The following is a 27,434-nucleotide window of genomic DNA, read 5'->3' as shown; positions in this document are numbered from 1 at the left end:
AATGTATAGAACGTGGGTGATGGTGACAATTGCTTTGTAAAACACATCATTTAATGGCACGGAGATTGTTGGTATTGCACTAATTATTTTTTTATTTTAAACATGTTCATATTCGAAATGGCGTCTGCTCACTTGGGTAAAACAAGAACTTGGTTGTATGATTGGACGTAATAACGTCTTGCTCTTCACCAGGTTCTATTTGTGGCTTTGAAGATTGATTGGATTGCCGAAGTTCTTGGCACACTTCCTACTGCACGGCCTGCTAAAGTTTTTTAGATTGGTGCCCTGCGAAGCCAATTTAATAGATTTGCTGGATTCCTCTGGCAGACAGGCTCTACAGCTGTTGCTAACATAAACAGAGGCCCCTCGTTTCGAGTTGACAAATGAGGCTCGTTGCCCAGCGTGCCCTTGCACCATGGGGGTGGAGATGGAGGAGCAGTGGGGGGGTGGGGGAATATGCTACACCTTAGACTGACCGCTAAACTCTAACCCCCTTGTGCGTTTTGGCCACATCTGTCCCGTCTCGAGATTAAGTTTATCGGGGGGGGGGGGTGGGGGGAGCAGGGTGTGAGGTCAACTGGCGTGATTTCCTGGCAGGGCGTCTGCGCCTGGTGGAGGCTCGGCTGGAGGTGGTGCCGTGCCGGCTGCAGAAGGGGGCAGACCTGTTGTGGCTTGCCCGAACAGGCACGCGGGCACGGCTCAGGCATGGAAGCGTGGGAAAAAGTAAACCTCATTGGGCATGATTTACAACTCCATTTATGATTTCCTACGTTGCAATAAAGCACAGCTGTTCATATATTTTTTTCGTAATTTTCTTTGCACTTTATTTTTACACGGAAATGCATTGTGAATGTGACCTTTGATAGTCCTTTATTAAGCAACTGATGGATGAAGCCCTTTGCCCTGCCATGGAGGGGGGTTAGGGAGTCGTTTGACCATACTTCACGATGCTGATTAGTGTGACTTGGTGAAGGGTGGGGGGGTACAACCTGTGAAACAAAAACTGTCACTGAAGTTAAATATAGCTGGGAATCGCCGTGCGCAAACTGCTGAGCCACCGGTCCAATCGCATACACAAAATCCATATTGTACTTTTTCCTCAAGTTTTCTGGCTGGATTACCTGGGTCGATTGTCCGGCTGGGTGCTGCGCTCCCAAGCACCTGTACTCGGTGGTGATGTTACCGGTATCCCACGGCGTTACTACTGCTCGTTCAACATCCCATCACTCATGCGGTAGGATGAGTCCCTTCATCCAGCAGTCGATTGACACCTTGCTGTAAATGGTTATTTTACTATGTTTGAAAAAAACAAGTTTCTTGTAGGTATTAGGGATGGACGGTCACATCCAAAGGTTGTGTGTGGGCTGCTAGTTCATGTAACAATTAAATCAATTTCAGCCCCTTGGCAATCTATTGGAAGAACCTCCCTATGTGAGTTATGGGGTGAGATGGTTGATCATACTTCACCATGCTGTTTAGTGCAGGTTGGTCAAGAGGGGACCCCTGGACCAGTTGACATCTCGTTTGCCCATGGCCTGCAATCAAACTCGGGTCACTAGGTTCAAAGCAGATGTGCTAACCCCTGCTGTATTCTACTAACACCTAAAAAGATTTGGATAAATATATTCCATCTAGTTGCGCAGTAGTTGCCTGTTGAATTATGTATCGTATAACGAAAGTGGCAGTTTGTATTACGTTTAGGAGCGCCTTGTGTTTAACTTTCAATCTGTTTAATGCATTGTGTAAGCACAGTGTCTGCAAATTAAAAGATTAAAACTGTGTGCCAGCATTGGCGATGTTGTGCGGACGGTGCTGCGCCCATTTTGGCCTGGCAGACTGGCACCGTCATCAACCCAGTCCGTGATCCGTGTCTGATCCCCTGTCTCTGAATTCGGCCATCCTCTAAATCCACGGAAAGCTTGGCCATGTGCTTTGTGACTGCCAACAAACACCCTCGGGCTTGGCCCTCCACTGCGCCGCTCTTTACTGCTGGGAAAGAATTTCCCGGGGTCAGTGGTGGCGGCAGGTCTTGTGCATTCTTGCCACTTCCTGGGGAAGGTTCATTATTTTACTTGTCTTTCAGGTTTGTTTTTCATTTACCTGCAGTAAACACGTGACATTTGGCCACCCTCGGGGCTTGCAGGCTATAAAGGCACTTGCCGAAAAATATTAGTTGTACCCTCTACCAAAGTGGAAGGCATTCCACACTTGACAGTTTTTCAACAATGGTTTATTTAAGTGTATTAATTTTTGAAATGGAGCTCCCTCGGCCCTTTTGGGGGAGGATGACCACTGTCTGTCTGGCAGTGCGAATTGGTGTGCTTTTTAGCGAGTGTAGATTATCTTTCCCGACGTGAAACACAAAGCTAGCCGGGGAGATTGCCCAATTTAACGAGGCTTGTTTTGATGAACTTGCCGTTGTGTTGAGAGACGTGATGGAACAGAAGGGTGGTCTGCTCGCAGGTAGCGTCTGCTGAGCCCTCCTGAGGTCGCAGCGCTAAAAAGGGAGATAGTGGTGTGAGGTTTCTGAGCACTGCCGCTGTCACCGGATACCTGTGGGAGAGGGAGTTTGTGCTCAAGCCGGGGTTCAGAGAGGGTTGAGGGGCTTGGGGCCCTATGTAGCTGAGATGCTGGTAAAATACATTTGTGTGTCTTGATCTTGGATTTTAAAGGAGTGCACTGCGAACATTCATTATGCTGGTTATATGGCAAGAGTCCAATGTTTATATTCTTTGGGTCTTTCGATAAAGTCGCGTAGATAGGTTCAAAGAAAATAACGATCGCAACACGAGCGTTCATCTTCCTGATCACGGACGCTTGTGTGGCGATCGAAACGTCGTAGTTTTATTTTTCGTTATTTTCTTTTACGTGACTTTACCGAAAGACCCAAATATGAATTCCTGCAGTTACAAAGCTTTTGTCAAGATTTAATCCAATGTTTATTTGGTCGGATGTCTAAGATTCACTAATGTTTAAAGAGAACCTTTTAAAATACTTAACTTAAAATGTTATACGAATTTATAGGCATGGAACAAGTCTTGTCCTGGGCATTTAACAAGTGGTCATTTGGTTATTTGATTAAAGAATGTATTATCTGCTTTCTGCCTTAAAGTTTTTCTCACTTTATTGTCCTTGAACCTAACAGTATATTGAATATAATTTACAAACGGCGCCAATAATTCTGACACTGGTGATTCGATGCAACCTATTTGAATCTGATCTGGTGCATAGTGATATCTCGTATTAACACTGCTTCAGGTTATAAAAGCAAAGAATAGTTAGAACAGTGTGCACAAAATGAAAGTAATGTTTGCCGATCGCAATTGATTTGTTTTTTTTAGTTTTTGACATTTAACGCGCTCGCTGTTCTCTCCGAGGGAAACGTATAAAACGATGCCAGGAACCAAGCTCGACGAGGGCACGGCAAGAAGCGGCCGATTTTCAAAGAGAACACGGGAAGCCGGGCACCGCAGGGGAAAGGGGGTGGGGGACGGGGGTAGGATGCCGGGGGGGGTTCTTGCTGCCAAATTCCCCATCGTGTGATGGCTGTCCGAGGAAGGAATTGTGTCTGGAGTTTGATTTGGGGGGGGGGGGGGCCCTGTAGGTCTGAATTTCTTTGCACCTGCATGTACACTCCCAGGGTGGCACATGTCTGCTACCACCCGCCGCCACTGCCTCCTCCCTACCAGGGGCCTTGGCCGTCGTGCTGGTTTTAAAAATGCACTGCCATTCATCAAAGGGCCACGCCTATCGGATCGTCGATCTCGGAGCACTGCGACCTAAATGAAGAGAAATCATGTTTTATTAATGTTTCCTTTTTGGCCCTTAATTTTCCTTCTCTGTGCATCGATGTAGCACCATTTAATTTATACATTTTTTGTAATATTGGTTGTGAGTTTTGGTAGGTTGTGCGTCTGGGGAAGCCTCGTGTCAACTTTTGTGAGATGGTATTTAAATCTATTTACCTCTCAGTGTCGATCATCCCATGTTCTTATGCCTCCTGTCAGCTACATCTTTTTTTGAGTCCCTTTTTGAAGTGCCGCCGTCATAATGTACCTTATGCAAGTTTGGTTACGTTTCGATTTTCAAAATGCTACTGGTAACCAAAATTTGCCCCCCTTGCAGAGATCGTACACGCTAATTTTGGAGGCGTGGGATCAAGACAACACCACTGCTGGAGGTACGTGTCCTCACGGTAGTCTACACGTGTATGCATGTGGTGCTCGTGTTTTGTACCAAGTGACTTGTTTCCCCCATTGCTTGGACTTTACAATGTGTTTTATTTGCTAATGTGTTGCCAATAAGCCTGAGACAATTGAACGTGTGGTTGCTGAAATAGAGCGTTTGTGAGAATAATGAAAGTTGAATTGTTTGTATTAATAACATTTAATTTATGGCAAAAATGTTGTGGAATGTACAACTTTTATTTAAATTGAAAGTGCATTAACTATTTGAGACAACCAATCAAAAAGTCATTACAAATTAAAATGGTTCTGTTGGACAGTGTATTTGAAATTGCCAAGTAATGGTGCATGATTAGTCATATACTCATAATAATAATGCTGATTCGCCCACGCCCGAGTCTAGTGCGCTGGGGTGTCTGGCATTGCATGAGGGTGCATGTTTTACGAGGCATGCCGATTCTGGTTCTGTGAGAATTACCCGTGATGAAGTCACCAGACTTGTTCCCTGGGTATTTGAGCACGGTCGTACAAAGTTTGCCAAATATGCTTTTAAAAATGTTTAGATTTTTTAGTGGAATACAACAAGCACGCAATTGGTACCAGATAAAAACAAATTGGCAGTCTGAAAATTGGCATTCTGCGACCTGAAACTAGCGTGAGCAGTCTGATTTTCATAACGCTTTAAACGACTCGGGGCAAATTGCCATGCCGAGCGTCGTGTGTGTGTGTAATCACGTTTGTTCAACACGCACCATGTCGGTGTGTTAGACCGAATCTTGTTGCGCTTGGTTCTGTGGTGGGTTCACGTTGTAAGGTGGACCGCTGTTGAGTTTTTCCCTTGTACCTGGGTGCTGAATGGGAACAAGTGGCCACTTGGAAGAGGAATGTGTGTGTGTGGTGTGCACAGGAGCTGCAAGGGGCTTCCCGGGGAATTTATATGCTTCTCTAACTTTGTCTAGATTTGGACTTTGTACCAAGTAGGCATAGATCACCTGACTAGTCGGCTGCAAAGGATACCATGCATCAGTGTCCCCACCTAACGTGCCTATGTTGTGATTTAGATGCACCCTGTCTTTGTTAAACATAATGAAAGCCGAGGGTGACTCACGGAGCTGTATAGCTTTCCTGTTGCCGGAAGAATAAGGGGGATGGGAACCAATGGTGCTCAAGTTTGGAGTCTCCTTGCTTTAAAAAGGCTGATTACTTCTCAAGGGCGCTGATAGAGGGGCTATGTTGTGGTCTGATGCGTCAAGGTCTGTCGCAGTGCTCCGACTCTGGCATTGTTTTGTAATCGCAATAGATGTGCTTGGTAGCAGTAGAAACTTTAATCCAGAAAAGGAGTGCGCCCTTGCACTTTGGAAAAGGTTTCAATAATGTAAATGTTTTGGTCACTTATATTACTAAATATTGATATTGCAGGTAGGCTTGCCGTGTACCCATATTTGCGCGCACACACACGTCGGCACCATATTGCCGTTTGAATTTTCCCTCCGTGGTAACCCCGAGATCTGTCGTGCTGCCTGGGAGTGGCTGTGGCGCTTGGCACGCAAGGAAGGCTCCCGTCCCCCAATGCCACACTAGCATTTAGAATATCGTGCCATTGGCATTTCTGCACGGTTTCAAAATAGGCAAAAGTATTATAGGCTGGGAAATAACCACGTTACGAATGGAATGTGCAAATTATTTCCAAAATTGTTTCGAATGATTTTTCAGTAGAATTTGATTTGCCAAAATTAACTGCAGATTTTTTTTTCTTTCTGTTTACTATTGTGGAAATAGTTTGGCCCATAGGTTGCCTTTCCCGTTCAAATGTCATGAAGATTATTTTTTTCTTTGGTCCCTGATGCAATGGTTGTCATTGAGACAAGGGCCCCCTACCCTTGGAAGGTGGTATTTTCCATTATTGACCGAGGGATGTGCAGCGAGCGTGGACCTGTGCTAGCTTGAGCAGGAGTGCGATGTAGTCTGGCAGAAGGGGGAAGGTGGGAGTTGGAGTCGCTTGAATAGCTTTTAAAAACAGTTTTACTCTACTACGTATCCAATAGTTTGACCGTGTGCATGCCTTCCTCGCATCATGTCTCCTAGGTCCGGGCGACCTGGTGGAGCGGGCTTTCAACCTTGGCATGATCAACCCCGGTGACACGTGGCAATTGCTGCAGCACCACGGCATGGTGGCCAGCCTGGAGTACCGTGTGCGTGTGCGCTGCGACGAGCACTACTACGGCACCAGCTGCAACCGTCTGTGCCGCCCGCGGAACGACTTCTTTGGGCACAACACGTGCGACGGGCATGGAAACAAGGCCTGCATGGAGGGCTGGATGGGCCCCGATTGCAACCAAGGTGTGCGAGTGTGCGGGGTGGGGGGGGGGGGGAACCTGGGAGATGCTTGGTGGATGTTGCTGAGGCAACCGCTTTAATGAGACTGGTAAAGAGAGAACGCATTTGCTTGCCATGTGCCGTACTTCACACCTTGGGCAATCTCGTAGTAATCTCTAATTGTAATGGATCTTAATCCTGTGCTATTGGCAAACGCATTGGAAGATCTCATCAGTCATGTGGTGATGGTGAGTGCATTAATAATGCCCGACTAAAAGCATGTTTTGGAATGATTGAAAGTGTCAAATGTTGTCATTTAAAGTGCTCTCTTCTTTTTCAGCAATTTGTAAGCAAGGCTGCGACTTGATTCATGGATTTTGCAATGTTCCTGGAGAATGCAGGTAAGAAAACAATCTCAAAACAAAACAACACGGGAATCCCAGGAAGGCTAGCAATCTTACTTTACAACCATGGAAGTAGCTCGCTTGGTACGGTGTCATTTGAATATTGAATAATGGGACATCCCTTTTTTAATAGAAATTGACACTACGTCACTGAGTAAGGGGGCAGAGAGGAATTCTAAAAGGGCCTGTTTGGCTTAAACGCTGGGCTTTTGGTACTGCATGAGGAGCGGTTTGAACAGAGCATGGATTGTTTGAGCAGTCTTGCCTGACTAGGCTCAGCTGTCCTTGGGCCTTGTTGAAGGGGCGTTTCACAGGGGGGGGGTGCCTTTGTGCAGTGGATTGTTGTGGCCAGGCCAAGGCCTCTCTTGACTGGCAGCTGTATTGACGGTGGACACGGGAGGGTGGGAGGGCTCGCTGCTGCGGTGCAGGAAGGGCCATGCTCTTGCGAGGAACCAACCCAGGGTCTGCAGCAGAACCGGGAGGGGTTGCCACAGCTTCCAGAAATAATATTTGTTTCTACATCGGTAGTGGGACGTGCTGCCCCAAAGCCACCACGTATTTCATGTGCAGACAGTGTCAAGGGGGGGGGGGAGTGGGTCGCAGGTACAATCATATATTTTTAAGTAAAATGTATCTTTTAAGCTGTCATTGTTAAGAACCACTAAAGATAATCTTGTTTTTGTAAGAACATGGAATTTCATAGGTTAAGGGACGTGCAGTAAATAAATAGCACTAGTCTGACATCGTTCTGAAAATATTTATTTTACGCTGCCCCGCATATTTTCCGCATTGATCGGAGGGTAGCAGGAAGAGGGGGTGGTGGCGCCTCCCGTAACTGGCGGAGGCGGCAGCTTGTCGGCCCAGCAGCTCGTGCCGTGTGATCTGCTCGGCACCCCAGACTTGTTAACGATTCACTGGGATGAGCAAGATGTATCATTTATCCGAATGTAATGGCCCGCGGCTGTGCTCACCGGAGCATTAACCTTGGTAATGCTGGTCTCTCTTGCGTGGCTATTGATGGTGGGGATGATTGGTTACCTATTTCTGCAGTGTTGGGTGTTCCAATCACCTTCAATGTTTAATAATTCGTATTGTGAACTTACTAAGCATTGCCCATTGTATATACATGGGAATAGATTTGTTTTCTATTATTGCACCAGCACGCAGATTTTGTACAGTTTGGCAGCAATCGAATACTTGTTCGGACAATTGGGAGGTGCGATCTTTTGAGTCAAAGGATTCGGATTAACTGTGTAAACACCGCATGGCCTAGAGCTAAAGCTGAGAGTTTTATTCTCAATGCCCTTTTGAGAACCAACAGAAAAGACTGGCTTCTGAATAAAATATGCAATCCAAAAATAAACTACTTAAAAAAAAAGTTCTCTTGCTGGGAGGGTGTCGGGAGGTGAAAAGTTTGACCTCTGCCACGGAGCACCCCAGAGAAAGCCTCTTCTCTCCATTCACTGTCGGCAAACACGCAGTTTTCTGCGGACAAAAAATGCAGTCTACCTGAAAACAGGATTAGCCTAATCCACACACCCTGCTGCCACCAGGCCTGCACTTCAGAGCATGGTCAGATTCTTTCTCACCCAGTGTTTCCTGGTAATGGTGTGCCAGGGAAGAGCGCGTTTTGCAAACTGGTGGGAACTACCACTATGGAATGTCGCATCCACTCATCTCCAGACTGCCGCCACCCTAGCAGTGACCTAATGGGAAGCTCTGAGTGAAAATTGCAGCTTTTTGCAGTCTTTTTCCAGGTGTGGCTTGGTACGATAGCTTTGCAGTATAGAACGTGCGATGGGTGCAAAAAATTGTCACTTAATGTATTGGAATTGTTATCTGTAGCAGAAATTCATTTCATGGCCACAACAACCGCTCTTAAAAGTTGTCCTAACAAGAGTAAATCCCCCCCCTCCCCCCAAAGTCGAGATCAATGATCATAAATATTGTTTTCTCTCGGATAAGAGTGGCATTTAAAGCTGTAGTTGTCAAGTGATTAATTGCCTGACCTCGAGCAGGTGGCAAGCCGACTGTGGGACTTTCGGTGCCCCACTCTGGGGCTGAGTGCCAAGTGGAAGGACAGTTGGGGCATGAGTGTTTTGGGTGCATTGGGAGTTGTGCGAAGGTTAAAGAAACAAACTGGCAATCGCCGGAAAACTAAGTGGACCACTTTACATCCCGAAGTTTTGTTTTTCTCTCTCATTGCATTCGTTCAGGGTGGGGAAAAAAATATATGAACACAAATCTTGAATCTTTTGGACAATTTTCTTCTGTGGTGGGACAAATTGACCTTCATTGGACTAATTGCGGGTGTCTTCCAACGCGTTTCCCCCGGCAGGGACCCTTTCCTCTCTCCAGCCCACCACCACCGCCCCCACCCCTCTCAACCTCTCCCACCAGCCCCACTTCTACCCCTCACTTGCTCGCTCGGTGGGGTGGCCACTGTTCCCAGCGTGCTCAGGCCAAACTGAGGGGCCGGTCTCCCGGACGACCGTGCTGCCTGACAGATGGGGGTTGTAATCGGAGTCCCCGGAATAATACCACTCGTATGTCCACCATTGTGCTCTATCTGCGTGCGGGGCTGGCGATTCCGAAGGAGTGTCGCTCATCCTGACGGGCGTTCACTTCTCGTGGGAAGTCTTGGGCAGAGGACTCTTCGAGAATCTGCCCCAGAATTGTTTAGTCTTGTTCTTTGTTTTGCATTTGCGTTGTTTAGAAGCAGGTGAGAGCCTGCTGGAGTAATACTTTAACGATTCGTTTCAACACACATTTGAAGCTTGAGATGCCCAATGGTGTACTTTTTTTAGTCACAGGATATTTAAAGTCCCACTTAACCTAGGCAGTGTGCCTAGCCACTCACTAAGCTTGGTGTTAGTGGGCCTGTTGAGGATCAATCACTATGCAAATTGGAAAGATAACATCTCTTGTCACACGTTTTCCAATTTATTTGCCACCACATTTGACAAGAACGTGCAAAATTATTTAAACTAAAGTGTTCTAATTGGAGAACGGGCATAGATTTTCATCTATTTGAAGAGTTGGGATGCAATCAAACTGCCCATCCTACCCTGGATCGCGTGCATAGTAGTTTCATATCTGTGCGTCATTGAGAAACCGCACTGCAAAGTAAGCGTATCTTGTTTTGTCCCGGCTCTCGGCACTGCTGTAAAGCATCAGCCGACCAATGTGTGAAGGGCAGGGCGATGTCCACAACCCTGTAGCTTGTGAAGTCTGCTGCTCAGACATGCACTGCTGCTTGGCTTGGCTGTTTACTTAAGGTGAAGTGTTCCCACGGTTAGTATGCATAGCTTGGGGGTGGAGGTTGGGGGAGACCAGGCGATTGTCTCCACAATGGGCCATCCATCACAATAGGGTCACCTGCTCTATGGCTGAGGCGCAAGCATGCACAACACACTGGCACTCCAGCCTCGCAGCCTGCACTTAGATCCAGAGTGTCAAAATCATCGTCGCAGGCGCGCCACCCTTGCCGCCACCGCAATGCGCGTTGCTGGCGCTCTATTGTATGGAGATGGGATGTTCTCGGCACCCATCCCAGGCGGTTAATCTGCCCTATTGCTTGCTGTTAAACAAACACAACCTGTCGGATGTGCAGTAACACGTTGAGCAAGTCGGAACGGTTTTGGTTATGACCTGTGTAATGTTAAGCATTTTTACGTTTGAGACTTTGAATTTCGTACAAGATAATCTTGTAACTGGAGGCCATAAACTTCAAGCTTGTTTTCCTCCTACCGCCAAAATGAAGATTTCCTTGTTTCTGTAAGAAGCAATCTCATGACCCTAACTGTTAATGTTTCATGGTTTAAGCTGTAAAAGGTGTAATATGCTTCCAGTGGTAAAAAAAGATGATGGTACTGGGGGTCGGCGTGTGAGAGTTTTCATGAGCTAAAGATGCATCCCTCCTGTGCTTTTTTTTCCCGTGTGAAATGAGCACTGTTAAGATTATTGGCACAAAGGGAGGTTTTGTGCTCTCAGTGTGGCCTTTAGTGTGGTGCAGGGGCATCTGCCCGGTGGGACTGCCAATTTGACGCATCTACGGGGGGGGGGGGGGGGCGTTGCCTGTTTACAGGGGCTTCCGGCAAAAGCTGTGGCACTGGCTGGGAGCGCAGCGAGCGATAGGTGCAATCGACTATTGTGTGCCATTCTCGTGGGTAACCAACGTGTGGGTGGGGGGCACTGGTTATTATTGGGAGCAATTTATTTGTATTGATTTTCTTGAATCTCCTTTAAATAAGGGTTTTGTGTGAACGAGTATCAACAGGACCCTATTGCAATGCCTTTTGGCGTACAGGCAAGAAAAGGGGTGGGGTGGTGGTTCATAGGGATGTTTGCTTTTGTGACAAACCTTCAAACAAAGTGACGACAGTAATATAATAAACAAGTTTATGGGGTAGAGGAGGCCACAGACAGCAGTTGCAGACAAGTGGGGGGGGCTCTTTGGAGACTTAATTCCCACCTGGCCCTTGGCGTGGCTGCTTTTGAACAGTGAAATTGGATTGGGCCACTGAACTCTCAGTGAAGTCTTGTTGTGCTTTGCATGTCCTGTGAATAGTTGTTTTTAATACTTGCATGTCCATGCATCTTCAGTTGGACAATTTTAGAATTGAATTTGGAGCTCTTTATTAGCTGGTGTCAAAACTCCATCTAAATTACCACAACAAACCCCTATCTTGTGTGGGCTCTGGACTGTGTGTGGTAACCTTGAAGGCTCCCTTTTTATGGCCCATCCTTCAGTAGGTGGGATTGGGTTCCCTGTTATCCTTGCAATGATCTGGCGGCCTCTTTCCACATTTTGGAGAAATGTTAGACTGAGGTTTTTTGTTTTGTCCTCCGTTCCCCTACCCCATACTCTGTACACCTGCAGCATCATACCTATTCTTTGTTTTTTTCGGTAAAGTCCCGTAGGTAAAAAATCAAATCAAATAAATGAACTAAATTAAATCACGGCGTTTCGGGCGCAACACAAGTGTCCTTCAGGTGGGGACAACGTAGCGAAAGCAGAACCGCTTACCTACGTGACTTTACCGAAATACCAAAGTGTGAATCTTTGCAGTCACGAAAGCTTCAAATCTAGAAGCATCATACCTATTCACTTGTACAGGTCAACACTGGAGCAAAGCCAATTGCCTCGCTCCAAATTGCGAATTGCTCTGCTTGTAAAATGTCATTTCAGATTTTATTTGGAGTAATTCTGAAGTAAGATTAATACTGCTTTAAAAATGTTTCCCTTGTCAAAAAATATTTGCATGATCCAAAACTGGAAATTCCAATTTTAGAAAGTGATCCATCACCCTTGTCGTTGAGTTGTAGAGGTAATGATTTTTAGAAGCCGCCTTGAAGTGTTTCACATAGGTGATAAATGCTTTAACTTCACTGCTATTGAAATGAGCCCAGGAGCCAGCACGAATAAAAAGGTCATTTCAAAAAATGTAGCACAAAAACAAGCGGACCAATAATTTTCAGCTGTCAAGATGCATGCCTACAGCCCACAGATACTGGGAACCAGACGATTGCAGCAAATTATTTATTTCACAGTTTGTGTTTTTTGGGTTAAATAACCACCACATTAACCCAGGCTAACTGAGCATCACCAGTTCCCACTGTCGTTGTGAAACAAGTTCAGGGGAAAATGTGAGTCTATTAATTTACTGCGTGACTGGTGCAGCGACCTCTTCGCTCCCCACCCTCCTGAGTTCCCGAGCTGCCGAGAGCTCGGTTGTGTGGATGAGTGCTCTGTTAATGAAGGACTTTGCCTGCAACGTACTTTGTACGGCACTTTTTCATTCGACTTGCAATGCATGCTTTAATTTTACAGCGATGCACCGACCTCAAAATTGTTCACTTGAATCCGTACGTGCGTTGCTCTGTGGACTTGATCTTACAAGGGACATTCCGTGAGCCAGCAAGGGTGGTTAAGAGTAGACGTGAATTGACTTTCGCAGTTCGGTGACGCTTGATGCCATGAATTGCCGGGTTCAACTATGGCCCCATTACTTATTGGTATTAAGAACGGGCTGAGATTTTTAAAGCTTGGTTATTACATATGAATGCATGCGAGTTTAAAAACGGTAAAGAACAAAATGATCAATTCTTTCACGCGTGGTGTTTAGTTTTAACATGGTGCCTACATGGGGGTGTCCAAATTGGTCTGTTTTCTCGATCATGATCTGTAAATTCTTGACCGTATTGTTTCTTCATTCCATATCTCGGAGTTGATGAGCAATGTGCGCGTGTCGTTTGTTCGATGCGGTCGCTCGCAGGTGCCAGTACGGCTGGCAGGGCGCGTACTGCGACCAGTGCTCGCCGTACCCCGGGTGTGTACGCGGCACGTGCCGCGAGCCCTGGCAGTGCAGCTGTGAGACCAACTGGGGCGGCCTCCTCTGCGATAAAGGTGTGCGCTCGACATCGCAACCCCCCCCCCCCCCACCGCTTCACCGTGAGCTGCTGCATATCCTCGCATCGCCACTCGCTGTTCGTGTGCCCCCTCTGCTCATTTTTGACACGCGGGCGCTGATCGGCTGTCGTTATTTTCATTGGTAGATCTAAATTACTGTGGCACGCACACTCCGTGCCGGAATGGCGGGACGTGCGCCAACACGGAGCCGGATGAGTACACCTGCGTCTGCCCCGAGGGGTATTCCGGCACGACCTGCGAAATCGGTACGTTACGCGTCTGTTAAGCTGCAGGATCCGGGAGAAGCATCCATTGTCTCTTTCCTTCTTGACCAAGCCTGCCGTGGAACAATCGAAAGCGTTTTTTGCTCTAATGACTTTCACAATGCTGCAGCTTTGCTGTGGAAAAAAAAACTTTGAGTGCTATTTCATGGGGGAGGGGGGTAGTTTAGTGGGGGAAGGGTGGGAGAGATCTTACTCGTGACGTCTGCTCCGAGGGTTCTGTCTGTCCCACCTACTGTGTTCCGCTCTGCTGAGAAAAACCCCTTAACGTGTTTCCTTGTATTGAGCACCTGGCTCTGTAGTTGTGTTTTCTGAGTTGAGGGTGGCTATGGATGGGGGAGAGTGCTGGTGTGGAGGTTGTGGTCTGGGTGGGCCATCTGCAGGCTTCATTCTCACGCTATGCATGTTTGGGTCGCAGCTGAGCAGTGACCTCCATCCAAGGCTCTTACTGGGGACAAAACTACTTGGAGTTGTGCTTAACTTGCTGAAAAGGGACATTGGAATGAAGGACGATGGGTCCACCTGGGATTTAGCATTTCCAATTCTGCACGTTAACAGTGTTAAAGGTTAAGATAAGATAGAGGTTAAAGGTAAGATAAATAAGATTTAAACTTGAATTGAAAATGCATTCTAAAAGAGGTGTTCAAGGGACATTTCATTATTACATCTTGATTAAATCTATGACGGAGAGACTCTTAGTTAAGTTTTTTGTTTGACAACAGTCTTTCATTCCCCTGCCACACACTATGAATGCTGAGATGTCACTATTGTGGGTGTCCAGATGAATATGCTTGCATCCGCATTTTAAAGGTGAACATGTAATCAGTCTGACGGATGCAGAAAGTGTGGAAAAAGGCAAAGTGCGCCCATGCCCCATTTTTTTTATCGTGGAACTCTGCCCGTTCCCAATGTGGTAATTCCACATTCATGTGGTGGGGGGCAGGGTAGCAGAGGAGAGCTGCAGGTAAAAAGAAGCAATCTGATTTCGTGGATAGATAAATATATAAATAAATTGGGCTTGGCACAAGTGTCTCCTGGAAGCAAGTGGAGATGGCGAATGCGAGCGGTACGCGAGGCAGTTGGCTACGGGTGAGGCGCCACAGCTATGCGTAACACAACCCGTTGTTTGTTCAGCGCTCTGAAAATTATTTTCTCTCCTGAAATTCCCTCCCACACAGCCGAGCATGCCTGCCTGTCTGACCCCTGCGCCAACGGCGGCAGCTGCCACGAGACGCCCTCGGGGTTCGAGTGCGTCTGCGCTCCGGGCTGGACGGGACTGACCTGTTCATATGGTAACGGACACACGTGGGGGGAGACTGTCTGGGGTTGCCCTGAGGGGCGGGAGGGGGCATTGGCCTTCGTCAGCCCCCCCTTTCCTTACCCCCATGCTATCGTGAGATTTAAGTTCACGGGAACGAGATTCGTGTGGTTTGCGTCCAAACCCCCCCCCACACACCACCTCGAAATAAATGCATTTCTGGCAAATAGCTGCCCCCTTTCCGCTGCCCACCCCCTCCACCACAACACACAACCTACAACTTTCCCTTCTCTGCCAAGGAAACTGAAGCCATACCAAAAGGGAATGACTCTGGAAAGTGATCCGTTTCTATTGTTGGTGCGCACTTTAAAGGCTACGCCGGTGCCACGCGATACGCCGCCAGCGAACCCAATACTCTCGCTGCATTGTCCGCCTCTAATTTATCACGCATGATTAGTAGCATAATTACAAATAGATCTAATAAAGGATTTAAAGCATTGGATACATTATCTGTGCGTAATTAGGACGTATGGCAGCCCTGTCCCCAGGGACAAAGGGCTGTCTGTGGTTTTCGTGACTCTGCCCCTGATGGGTGGCAACTACCTCCGATCAATACTGCAGCGGTCCCACGGACTAGACTTCAGCTGCATTTGGTGCTAAAGATTGATTCGCTAATCTTTTGAATAGATTTTTTTCTAATGCTTTTTTTTTTTCATTTGAGCATTCGCTTACCATAATGGATGCCTTGTGTTACGAGCACATTACGGATAATCTCCTGTGCCACCTGCGTGTGATTTGAAATGCAGCTGCACAGTAAAACACGGCACTTAATGGTAATGGTGTGATGCGAATGGGTGGGTTTTTATGATTTGTATGGCTTGGTCTGCTGAAATACAGTGGTTATGGCTTAAATTTGTCTTTGCAGTTGCATTTACCATCACCCACTTCACCTTGAAGATGTGTATTGGCCCAAATTCTGTAACTAGTAGGGTCCCAGTGCAAGCCACGTCTCCCCCAGCTATCTTTATTTTTGTTGTTTACACTTGGACGCATCTTTATTAACCGGGCGTTGGTGTCATCCTCGCTTCTTAACGATGCCGTCTCTCTGCAGACATCGATGACTGTGCCTCGGATCCTTGCGGGAATGGAGGAACGTGCCGAGATCGGCTCAACGATTTTGAGTGCCGGTGCCCGCCACAGTGGATGGGCCGCACTTGTCAGCTCGGTACGCATGCCACAGTGCGGGAGGAGAGTCCCGCTCCCTGCGAGTGCCGCCAGTGCGGACTAGAGGGCACAGTACACACGGCACATCTCTGCAATTTGTGCCACCCTAGCAGTCTTAATTTGGCGATTTTTTTTTATCTTGTTTACTGTAAATGCATAAAATTGCTCGACTTCCACCAGGTCTGTTTTGTTATTTTGTGTCGTGGCGTCAAATCGATAGCAGCAGATTTCTGAATGATGGGTGAATGTAGTTGCTCATACCATAATTCCAGGGCATTTATTCACATTTGACTTTGCCACTGGTTTATGGCATCTGTTGAAATTCTGCAAAATCAACTTATTTCTTTAAACTGGTTCATAAAATATTTTATGTTCCATTGGTGAGAACAGTAGTGGTGATTGGCACACTTTGCTGTAAACTGGGCTACTTGAGTTTCTGTGTTTTGGCTAACCTTTGTGACGAGTGACAGCTGAATGAGTCCTGAACCACCACCCTTGGCCACAAGGCCGCACTGAACTGCGTGGTTGACTATGGTCAACACTTGATAACTTAAACGGCATAGGGGAGGGGGGGAAGAGGCCTTTGTCCTTCAGTATATTGACAAAAGCCTAAATAATACATAAATGCTCTTTGTTAAATAGTTCACTGTCTACCATTTCATTATTTTCATTTTTAACAAATATGCACAGTTACCAAGAGCGCAGGCTTATTTGCCTGCAGGCCAAGTCGCCCGTGGCGGTTGCATCAATTGCCCCCCCTGTAAAAACCGCGTCTATGCTGCATGCAGATGCGAACGAGTGCGAGGGGCAGCCGTGTGTGAACGCCAAGTCCTGCCGAAACCTGGTGGGCAGCTACTACTGCGACTGCCTGCCGGGTTGGAGCGGTGCCAACTGCGACATTGGTGAGTAGTCCCCCACCGTGACGGCGCGCACCGCTCTTCTGCCGGGTGGCGATGCTCATCATTCTTGCCAGGTGGTTGTTAAGGGCCCGCCTGGCCTTTTGCTGCTTTGAGAAGCGTGCCATGACAGTTTGGGGATTTGACATTTTATACAAGGAAAGGTCCTCATTACGATCTTCTTGAAGTAGTTTTCTATAAAATCTTGACCCCCCCCCAAAATAATTAATTTAAAACGTGTTTGCTTTGTGAAAGTTGAACTTGAGAAAAAAAGTTCCACTAATGGGCCATGCCTGTTGTTGGTTACGCTTTCGTGTAGACACACCTGGGTTGTGCTGGCATCTGCCCGCTGACAGGTGTTGAATGTGATTACACGCGTACCGCTGTTTGTGGGCATTAATGGTTAACATACGCAGTTGGGGCGAGGTGACGCGCGCAGAGTGTTGGTGGCATTCAAACACAGCTGCGTGCATTCACCTGCGATTGTAATCGTTTGGAGGAGCTGTAGGCATTTTGCAGCTGTAGGGTGCTGTGCTGAGCTTGTGTTAATGTGTGTGCCCCCAAGTGTTGTAATATGACGTGTGGTGTTTTTTAAGTGGACCTTAAATGGTATTTTAATTTCTTTAACATTTCTTTTCAGACATTAACGACTGCCATGGTCAGTGCCAGAATGGTGGGACTTGCACGGTAAGGCCTACTCCATGCTGAATTATCTTCCTGTATCGCGTGCGCACGCACACAAACACACGCAGGTTCCAGTGTCAATCCACAACAAATCGAAGCTGCGCACTTCTCTAAAATTTGCTCTCGTGAGAAATGTTGTGACTTTTTTCGATACATTTTTTTCAAGTGTTTCTAAAGAGCAAAACTGCTTTTGAACATGGTCAAGCAGCGAGTGAATATTGTGGTTGCAGCTGCGTGACAGGCGATGAGCTCCACTACCGATCAATCCGGTCAGGCTGGTCACGGGTACCAGCATGTGCCACCATTCCGTGGTTTATAAGATTTCCCTAAAGTTAGGCAGCCTTTTTTACCCGTGCCCAATGCCTATACCTGGCCCCTGCTACAGCAATACAAGGAATTGGAGCTGGGGTTGATTCTAGGACAAGTTAAATTTAATGCGACTTTATTTTCACCTATGTGACTTTACCAAAAGAACCAAAGAGTATGGATCCTTGCAGTCACGAAAATCTAGAATGTGACTTGGTCCTTTTGCTGCCACCGTTTACACCAAAGGGTCTTGTGCAGCCTGGGTTTTGCAAGCCATCCCATTTTATCTCTGCTTGAGTGATGTTAATCAGAATTAAACACTTTTTAAAACTGTAGTTCTGCAAGTTAATTTAAAGCACTGCATCACACATGCATACGTATATAGCGGCGATGCAAAGCAAAAGCCTTTTTCGTGTCTTTTTACCACAGGACCTGGTGAATGGCTACCACTGCACATGCCCGCCAGGGTACACGGGCCGCAGCTGTCAGCAAGAGGTGGACGAGTGTGCGAGCTCGCCCTGTCTGAACAACGGGCAGTGCCAGGACCAGCTCAACTCGTTCCGCTGCCTCTGCCCAGCCGGCTTCTCTGGCCACCTGTGTCAGGTGAGGGAGGAAACGTTATTTGTGTAAAAAGGATGGTGCCATCGCGCACAGCCGCCTCCAGTCAATGGCGAGTATAAAACCGTGTGTAAAATGTTGTTGGCATGGTAATGACGCGCCCCTCCGGTTCCCCGCTGTAGTTGGACGTGGACTACTGCGAGCCCAACCCGTGCCAGAACGGAGCACCCTGCTTCAACCTCAATACGGACTACTTCTGCAGCTGCTCCGAGGACTACGAGGGGAAGAACTGCTCCCGTCTCCGTGACCACTGCCGCACCAGCACCTGCCAAGGTGAAGCCCCCACATTGCCCTCGTGTGTCATGAAGCGTGAGGCATTACTCGGCACCGAATTTTTTTACTTGACGTAGCAGAGGTTTATTCACTTTCATCCGACCACTGTCATCTACATGTTGGTTGACCCAGCGCATCGTCCTTATGAGGTTGACAACAATGAGCATCAGTGTGAAATGGTGTGCATCCTATATCTAATATGGAGAGACTGGTCCCCATGATTGGAATGTGGAATTTTGCATTGCCTAGTTAAGACCGACTGATGGAATTGCACAGAATAGACACTTTGACCTCTTGAACTTTGCAAGTGATTTTTCTTAATGACCGCTTTTGTCGCACGGCAGTGATTGACAGCTGCACGGTGGCGGTGGCTTCCAACTCGACGCAGAGTGGCATGCGCTACATCTCATCGGGGGTGTGCGGTCCTCACGGCCGCTGCGTAAGCCAAGGCGGTGGCAAGTTCACGTGCTCCTGCGACGAGGGCTTCACCGGCACCTACTGCCACGAGAGTACGTCCCCTGTCCCTTGCTTAAAATACACTTGCGTAATTCTTAGTTGCCTGCTGTGTGATAGTGTTTGTTCACTTTGAGCTAATGTGCATTCTTCCCAATTCTTCCCATCTCTAGACATTAATGACTGCACTGTCAATCCTTGCAAAAACGGGGGGACTTGCATCGATGGTGTGAAGTCCTACCAATGCATTTGCCACGAGGGCTGGGAAGGAGACGTCTGTGAAATCGGTAGGTATACTCTTTAACATTGGGTGTTAGTTATGCTTGCGCATTTATGTATGCCTTTCCTACTTTGAATTCCGTGTGGTGAACCTTGGAATGCTGCATTGTCTTAGGTTGTTAAAATGTTAATTTTGCTTTCTTTGTTTCAGACACCAATGACTGTTCTCCAAACCTCTGCCAGAACAGAGGACGCTGTCGAGACCTGGTTAATGACTTCTACTGCGAGTGTCGCAATGGGTGGAAGGGCAAGACCTGTCACTCAAGTACGAGCTGTTTATTTACTCAATAAATGTGTGCGAGTGCGAACAAGTAATGGTGACCTGAAATGTCAAATGACTTTGTGGGGCAACTTGAACCGAACCTTTTCTTTTGTCAATGCACATCGCGTAAAATTTTCCACGTACATGCAGCGTGGTGGCATTTGGAGTGCATGCTTTAATCGTCGTCTGGTTGTGTCCGTTCGTTCAGGGGAGAGGCAGTGTGACGAAGCGACTTGCAACAACGGCGCGACGTGCTACGACCGCGGCGACTCGTTTGCCTGCCTCTGCCCAATGGGCTGGGAGGGTGCCACGTGCAGCATCGGTAACGCTTTGTGTGCCCGCATTGTTGACCACGCATCCAGAAAATGTGCTCCTCCTGTAGTTTGTGTTGGGAGGAGCACGTGGTGGGGGGAATGATTGTGCCCACTGCCCTCCTTTTCTGTTGAATGTACAGTTGAACCCCTATTAATGACGGCCCCTGTTAACGACCAATTGCTTAACGATGGGCCTCCATAGAGCCCAATGTGGTCGCTTACCAACTTCCCCTGTTAACACCGGGCTATTTGTAGGTACAGTAATATTAATTAATGCAATGATTAACAATGTTTCTTTTTTTATATTGTGTTTTTTAGAATATTTTTATGTATTCATATCCATTTAAATAGTATAAAGTGACTTTTTGGGGTGAAAAAGGGTAACTTTCAATGCTATCCAACCGAATTAAGCCTTTAACATGTATTTCCTATACTCTTAACGACCAAATCACTTAACAACCGGTTACGTGGAACCAATTTCTGTCGTTAAGAGGGGTTCGACTGTAATCATTCTTTTTTTTTTTTTGCTCGCAGTACGGAACAGCAGCTGCGCTTCAAACCCGTGCATGAACACTGCCACGTGCGTTGGCAGCGGGGACTCTTTCACCTGTGTCTGCAAAGAGGGCTGGGAGGGACCCACCTGTTCTGAAAGTGAGTGCTCCATTCCGTCATTTCCCTTTCCCATGCCCATGAAGTAGTTCTGTCGTTTTGGTTTAAGTTTGAAAATATTGAAGTGCATGGCAACAAATGTATCCAGTTACCGTGCAGTTTTTATTTTGGCTTGGCCAACTTTACATGTTTTTTATATGGGAATGTGCAGCTAAAATGGCTTAACGACGTGCTTGTGGTAATGCGTATTCTGCGGCCAATGGGCAGTGGTTGTAAGTCTTTGTGGCTCATCCCAGAAATAAGGACAAAGCCCACACGACTTTACAGGTTTGAGCCTCTGGTTTATAAATCAGATTATTCCGTGGTGCAATCTATTACCGTGGGAGGGATGGCGAGAGGTGGTTTGTGGTTTAACACTGCGAACTGCAAATGTAATATGGTAACCAGTCACGGCTGACATTACTGGCCATGAGTAGTAACTTAACCTGTCCGGGGCTCTCCTTAACCAACCAGAACTGACCAGCGTGGTCATGTATGGTCATACAACCCTCATGACCAGCACACAGGAGTGTATTGACAAAGGACTACATTGTCAATGTTTTGTCCACTACCTATTAGTAATTGGAAGGGGGGGGGCAGGGTTGGTGGTATTGGTAGGATGGAGGTGCCATGGTGGAGATGTTAACTACCTCTCTTGGTAAGCAGGAGGTCGTGGGTTCGATCCTGACCCTGATGCCTGTGTATTTGAAGTTTTATGTTCTCCCTGCGGTCACGTGGCATTTTCTCCCAGGTCTTTGGGTTTTTCCCTCCGCATATGGAAACAAACGTTTAGAGTATTTGGCTACTATACATTTCCACGTGATAAGCCACTTCATTGAGGTGTCATTTGTGGCCAGGTCGCTTCTGAAAAAGAGCTATATAGCTCGTGGGCCTTACCTGGTAAAAACTAATGTTTTTTTTAAATAAAGGCGACAGGAAAATGCCATGAATTTTTAAAGACGCTGTACACTTGCTACTGTTCCAGCCCTGAGGGATTTCTGGAGAGGGAATGTGTATTCCTTTTGCTTCTTTCACAAGCTCGTGCAGCACAATGCACCACATTATCGGTCACTATGGGCACAGAGCAAACATTTGAGCCCCCCCGCCCCCTTTTAAGTATCATCGCGCCGCTTGTCATTTCAACAAAACGTGAACTGGGAATCTTATTCTGATTCTTTTCTTCTTTTTTTTATTCTCAGACGCCAACGACTGCAACCCACATCCTTGGTGAGTGGAAACTTTGTTCTCTTCATCCAAGTTAAATGCGTTTTCTTTTTGTGGCCTAAGCCTTTTAATGGGGACAATAGAGGCCTTCATGTAGCGCTGCTGTGCCACATGGTGTGCAAATAGAGTCGATGCCCTCGCTAGCACCGTTGAGATGCACATCCGAGGCCGGCCATCAGCATTGTCAGATGTGTCCCCCCCCACCCACCGACCCCCCCCCTTTCGCCCTGGCGAGCCTGGCTTGATTTACCACGCTTTTGAGGTTACTGGGGGTTTGTCCTTTTCTGCATGAAACGATTTGCTGATGGCTGTGCTCTGTAATCTCTGCAGCTACAATGGTGGCACTTGCGTGGATGGTGAGAACTGGTACCGTTGTGACTGTGCCCCCGGATTTGCTGGACCCGACTGCAGAATAAGTGAGTCTCTCGTTTTGTGCCTCCTTTAATCCCGATTCGCACCAAAGCCACCGATGCGTAATTGATGCAGGATTTCCATGCATCCACACACACTTGTTGCTGTGCAGCTGCCAGACAGTCCATTGTTTTCACAGCAGTGCTCAATCACCACTGCTAGGTTTACTGTCAAGTCGCCGCTTCTGTTTGTGCTGATATAGGCTTAATAGTTATTGTTTTTAGCTGGAAATAATTTCACGCAAGCTGACGTTGAAAACTCCTTGTTTTTTTTGTTATGCTGCAGATGTGAACGAGTGCCAGTCCAACCCCTGTGCCTTCGGGGCGACGTGCGTGGATGAGATAAACGGATTCCGCTGCCTCTGCCCCCATGGACGGAGCGGCTTTCGCTGCCAAGATGGTGCGTTGATCTCCTCCGATGATCATTCTCTATGCGCCTGGCAGCATTCTGCTCCACCAAACGCACCCCTCCTGTCTTGCTCATTGTGCAAAAAAAAAGCAATGACATTCAATTTGAACGATCCTTACGTGACTAACCGGCAGTGTGCCCAACTTCAACGCTTCACCGAAAATTGCTTGTGTTGTAAGCCAAGCAGAATGCTGGCCCGAAGGCTGTTTATACATCGGACGTATTGCGTCTCGCAGACACAGCAGCGTAAGTGACTCCTGACTCTGCTTAACAGTTTATGCCAAGCCGTGTCCGTGGAACGGGAAGCTGTATGCCAGTGGTGCCAAGTGGGACGACGAGTGCAACCTGTGCCAATGCCTCAACGGCAGGACCAACTGTACCAAGGTGGGACCGGAGCTCTATTTTACACCAGTAAATGTGAATAATTGTGTAATAAACACTCGTATTTAGGAGTTGTGAAATTCTACTTTATGGTACACAAACAAAGCTAGCCTCTGGTGTAAATGGATTGTGCTTCCCCCCCCCCCCCTCTACTCCAAACATTATTGCATTTTTCTAATAGCTATTGCGAATTTATGAAATGTGAACTTTTATTGAATCTAACAATCTCTTTCCCCATCAACCCCCCCCCCCCCCCCCCCCCTTTTTGACCGTGGATGTCTGATGCAGCTTTGGTGCGGTGGAACTCTGTGCCTGACCAGTGGGAAAGTGGTTCCCGGCCCCGACGCTCACCGCTGCCCCACTGGCCAGAAGTGCATGGCAACGCCTGCCTCCTCATGCCTGGCAGCACCGTGCGACTTCTGGGGCGAGTGCTGGCCCCGGCCCGAACCCACAAGAGTGAAGTGCCGGCCCAACCATCCTGGCCACGCCGATACAGAGCCCTGTACCCGCCTCGCACTTACCCTCGACCTCTTTCATCTCCAGCCGGTACGCCAACCCCACTACTAGAGACTATCCTGAAATCACAAGGGTGTAGATAGTTGAGATGTTTGGGAGATTTTAGGGGGCGGTGAAATTACGTGCGATTTTTCGTAGAACATTTTGCGGCAGGTCATAGTTGGTATAATAATTGTGCAATAAACTTTTAAAACTAAATGAATTTGACGGTATAACAGAATATGCACTGCGGTGTCCTCTGGTTTTTTAACATGTTTTATGTAGTCGGCCCCACTGCTGGTGCTGTAAACGGTTACGTCCATCCGCTGATCCTTGTGAACTCTGGCGCAGGGAGCATTGGTGGAGCACGTTTGCTCAGAAATTCGTCGTCTCCCCTTCTTGCGGGATCTGGCACGAGAGCGACCGCTCTACATTCTGTGCGACGCATCCGATGACTCGGATGGCAAGGTGGCGGTGGCCGTGGTACGAGTCGCACTCCCGCAGCGGCACCTTCACCTGCAGTCACAAAACGGCGGTCGCTTGATGGAATCCACACTGGATGTGTAACCCAGAAATGTTGGGTGATGTACTCGCATTTCTAAAGGCTCTGCAATCAAAGCTCACTTAAGGGTGAATTTAACCTCTTTCTGCAATCGATAGTGGGTGTTGCTATCTTTATGATAAATCTGCAGTATCCTTGGAGATACTGAGCCTCCGGATGGCTACATACGGTGCAAAAGAAGTTATACATACATACCTGAGCCACTATTATAGAAATATGGTACTTTTTTACCGGTGGCACCAACAATAGAGATGAGCAGTGAAATCCCTTGCATGTTCAAGGAGATAAAGTTTTAGACTTGACCCATTAAGGCCATCACATTGTGAGAGTCATTTTAAAGTCTGTGCTATTGTTTGTTACTAATTTTGTGCAACTCTCTCGCGTGTCTCAGTCCACGGAAGAGCAGGTGGGCGGGCTGCGCGAGGGTGCGTTTGTTCGCGACGTGGTGGCACGGCTGCTGAACGCCTTGCGCCACGGCAATGGCACGGTGTTGGCGGCCATTACGGAGGTGCGCGTGGAGACGAAGAGGTCAAGTCAAACTGCAGGCTCAGGTGAGCCTCTCCATTGCATTGTTCCAGTAGCAAGCAACTGCCTCGTTAGAATTAAGCCAAGCCCCTGTTATTCATCTTTGCATGTCCTCAAGAATAATGACGTGCTATTTGTCAGTTTGTGTAAAATACTTCCCTGAGAAAACTTGTGTCATGAAGGGGAGACAATCTGTATAACCAGAAATCATTCTTCTATATCTCGGCACAATTGTTTACACGTTTCAAAGCTGCCGACAGATTATATATATATTTTTTAAACGGTGTGGATTTTTGGCTTTATCGATGCTCTCTGCCAGGTTTGCGTGCATGCTTCAGGGGTCACATGGTCATTCCTGTTCTCCTCAGATTATCTGGTGCCAATCCTGGTGTCCCTGCTGCTGGTCGCCTGCCTGGTGTGCGTGGCCACATTTTGCTGCTGCTGGCTGCGGTATTACCGGCGGCGGCAAGACAAGCGTGCTGGCATCCCCGAGTGTGAGGCTGGCACCGCGGCCAATAACCAGGCAGAGAAGCTCAACCAGATTATCAACGACTTCGGCAGACCTGGCGGAGGAGGTGATGGAGGTGGTGGAGATGGCGGCGATGCGGAAGATGAAAGTTTTTATAAGCTTCCTAAAGACCTCGAAAGGGTGGACATGGAGGCGCAGGAGATGGCGAAGTTGGGACGACAGCTCCAACCGCCGCCGCCACCACCACCACCGCTGGCGCAACAGGGGAAGTTCTCTAAGGCAAGATATGCCCCCGTAGAGAGGGAGGAGCCCCTGAGCACCCCCGTGAAACAGCCGAACCGGACAAAAAGGGACAACAGAGACTTTGAGAGCACCAAGAGCCCCATGACGGCCATCGATGTTGTATAGTGAACAATTGCCTTGATTTGAACAAGAGCATTTTCCTTATTTGTCGGACTTAATTGCAGCTCTAATTAAAGATGTATTGAAGATGTTGGACTGATTCTCATAGTGATGAGGATTGGGATTGCATTTATTATTTTGTGAGATGCTGCGGACTAGGGCTTGGGGAGTTAATTTTGTACATTTTTAGGAGTGACAAAATGCCTTTTTTTTACATGTCAAAACTGAAAAAGATCAAATTGCAGAATTTTTGCAGCAATTTTGAAATATGCAGTTTAAATTTTGTTTTAAATCTTCCCAGTTTTCTGGTTTTTAAGCAAAATAAAAAGGTTATCCGCCTAAACTCCTTGCCTTAATTATGCAACGTTGCATAATCAACACTGTGAGTTCATGATTTGAGCTGAAGATGTGAATGTTGGCTTAAATGAAGTAAATGTTACAAATGAAAAGTGACTTGGAATATTTTCACAACAACATTTGAGAAATGGTGCGGAACTTAAATCTGCTTGTTTTTGTAAATGTATGTGTATATTTGATTATTTTTTTTAACTTAAAAATATGTACGTTCTGGACAAACTTCATTCCTGTTTTGTATTATTTATGCTTCTTTGATTTTAAACTGAGGTTTTGTCGGTTTTTTTTTGCGACCGTATACAAATGGCGGCCTGAATGCCACGCTGTGTGCGGTTTTTTCCCCGATGCAATCATTTCACTGTTTGGTGCAGCACCGACCAAAAAGTCTTCACACTGTAGTTTTTACTGACGATCGCTCTAGGCTGAAGTGGGGGGCGCGGGGGGTTCTCCGTGAGCACTGAGGGAGGGGGGGGGGCCCACAGGGCGCAGACGTTTTGGTTTTCTTGCCGTTAAGTTGCCTTCATGAAACCAACGATTTAAAAAAATGCCTTCCAATGGTTCACCCGTTTAGACTTTGACGTGTGAAAGTGCACATTCAAGGGCACGTCTTCTTTGTACACTCACGTCTTGTTTTGTTGGTTTGCGGTAGGGAACGGTGGCTTTGTGTACGATAATAATTTGGAGCACGAACGGTGTTGGTGGTTATTGCCTTCAGCAGAAAAGCAAAAAAACTTTATTTGTTCACGTGATAAGAGGTGCTTCATATGGATTGTTTAGAGCACTAATATTTTGTAATAAAATTAAAGTTGTATATCAAGAAGACCATGTTTCGCTATCGGATACTGTTGATGAAAAGTTGTTATTCAGTTTGAGATGCATCGTTCGTTGGAATCAAATACTTTATTGTTCATTGTGCTGCCATTCAGACCAAATAGCACCGGTTGACTTGTTAAATTTTATGTAAACATGACGTCTTGAACGGCTTATTTAAGCCGGCTTGCCCATTAAATTTACACGAGTGTCTCGTCAGATTGTTTCCTTAATGTCTGAATATCTGCAAAGCGTGTGGTGGTCCTGAGCTTTTCCGATACGAGTACTGCAGTGAAGTAGAAAATTCACGTTCCCGTGTAATGTGTGAACTTCTCTTGCACCATACGTAGCCAACCGTGTTAATCCGGGGGGGGGAGGGTGTTAAGGTTGTGACGAGAAATTTCACGCGTGGCAGCTGTGAACCAGAACGATGAAAGTCTGTCCCGTCCCAACTGATTTGGAGAATGTATTGCTGTATTTTTTTCAAAAACGATTCTGAAGTGTTGTGCAAGTGTACGGGTGGGACTTTAATCGTAGACTGCAGTTGCAATCAGTGGAGTGATGCACTCCACTGGTACGGG

At 47.1% G+C, this 27,434-nt stretch overlaps 1 protein-coding gene across 1 annotated transcript in view; it reads left to right on the top strand.

Annotated features, from left to right (window-relative positions):
• JAG1 (jagged canonical Notch ligand 1) overlaps positions 1-27,072 on the top strand; it is a 35,879-nt gene extending 8,807 nt beyond the window's left edge. Inside the window, exons 3-26 of the mRNA XM_078595973.1 lie at positions 4,126-4,180; positions 6,270-6,524; positions 6,841-6,901; positions 13,183-13,313; positions 13,463-13,582; positions 14,776-14,889; positions 15,967-16,080; positions 16,868-16,981; positions 17,616-17,662; positions 18,395-18,568; positions 18,706-18,856; positions 19,201-19,365; positions 19,483-19,596; positions 19,740-19,853; positions 20,059-20,172; positions 20,699-20,815; positions 22,012-22,039; positions 22,367-22,452; positions 22,733-22,846; positions 23,130-23,239; positions 23,525-23,782; positions 24,083-24,214; positions 24,685-24,844; positions 25,187-27,072. Of these exons, the coding sequence (XP_078452099.1) occupies positions 4,126-4,180; positions 6,270-6,524; positions 6,841-6,901; positions 13,183-13,313; positions 13,463-13,582; positions 14,776-14,889; positions 15,967-16,080; positions 16,868-16,981; positions 17,616-17,662; positions 18,395-18,568; positions 18,706-18,856; positions 19,201-19,365; positions 19,483-19,596; positions 19,740-19,853; positions 20,059-20,172; positions 20,699-20,815; positions 22,012-22,039; positions 22,367-22,452; positions 22,733-22,846; positions 23,130-23,239; positions 23,525-23,782; positions 24,083-24,214; positions 24,685-24,844; positions 25,187-25,695 (3,357 nt within the window). The 3' untranslated portion in view covers positions 25,696-27,072. The remainder of the gene's footprint in view (positions 1-4,125; positions 4,181-6,269; positions 6,525-6,840; positions 6,902-13,182; positions 13,314-13,462; positions 13,583-14,775; positions 14,890-15,966; positions 16,081-16,867; positions 16,982-17,615; positions 17,663-18,394; positions 18,569-18,705; positions 18,857-19,200; positions 19,366-19,482; positions 19,597-19,739; positions 19,854-20,058; positions 20,173-20,698; positions 20,816-22,011; positions 22,040-22,366; positions 22,453-22,732; positions 22,847-23,129; positions 23,240-23,524; positions 23,783-24,082; positions 24,215-24,684; positions 24,845-25,186) is intronic.
• The last annotated feature ends 362 nt before the right edge of the window (positions 27,073-27,434 follow it).

This window comes from Lampetra planeri, chromosome 7 (genome assembly GCF_965212315.1).
Source record: "Lampetra planeri chromosome 7, kcLamPlan1.2.h2, whole genome shotgun sequence".
NCBI lineage: Eukaryota > Metazoa > Chordata > Hyperoartia > Petromyzontiformes > Petromyzontidae > Lampetra > Lampetra planeri.
This window is presented reverse-complemented; position numbering and strand designations above follow the sequence as displayed.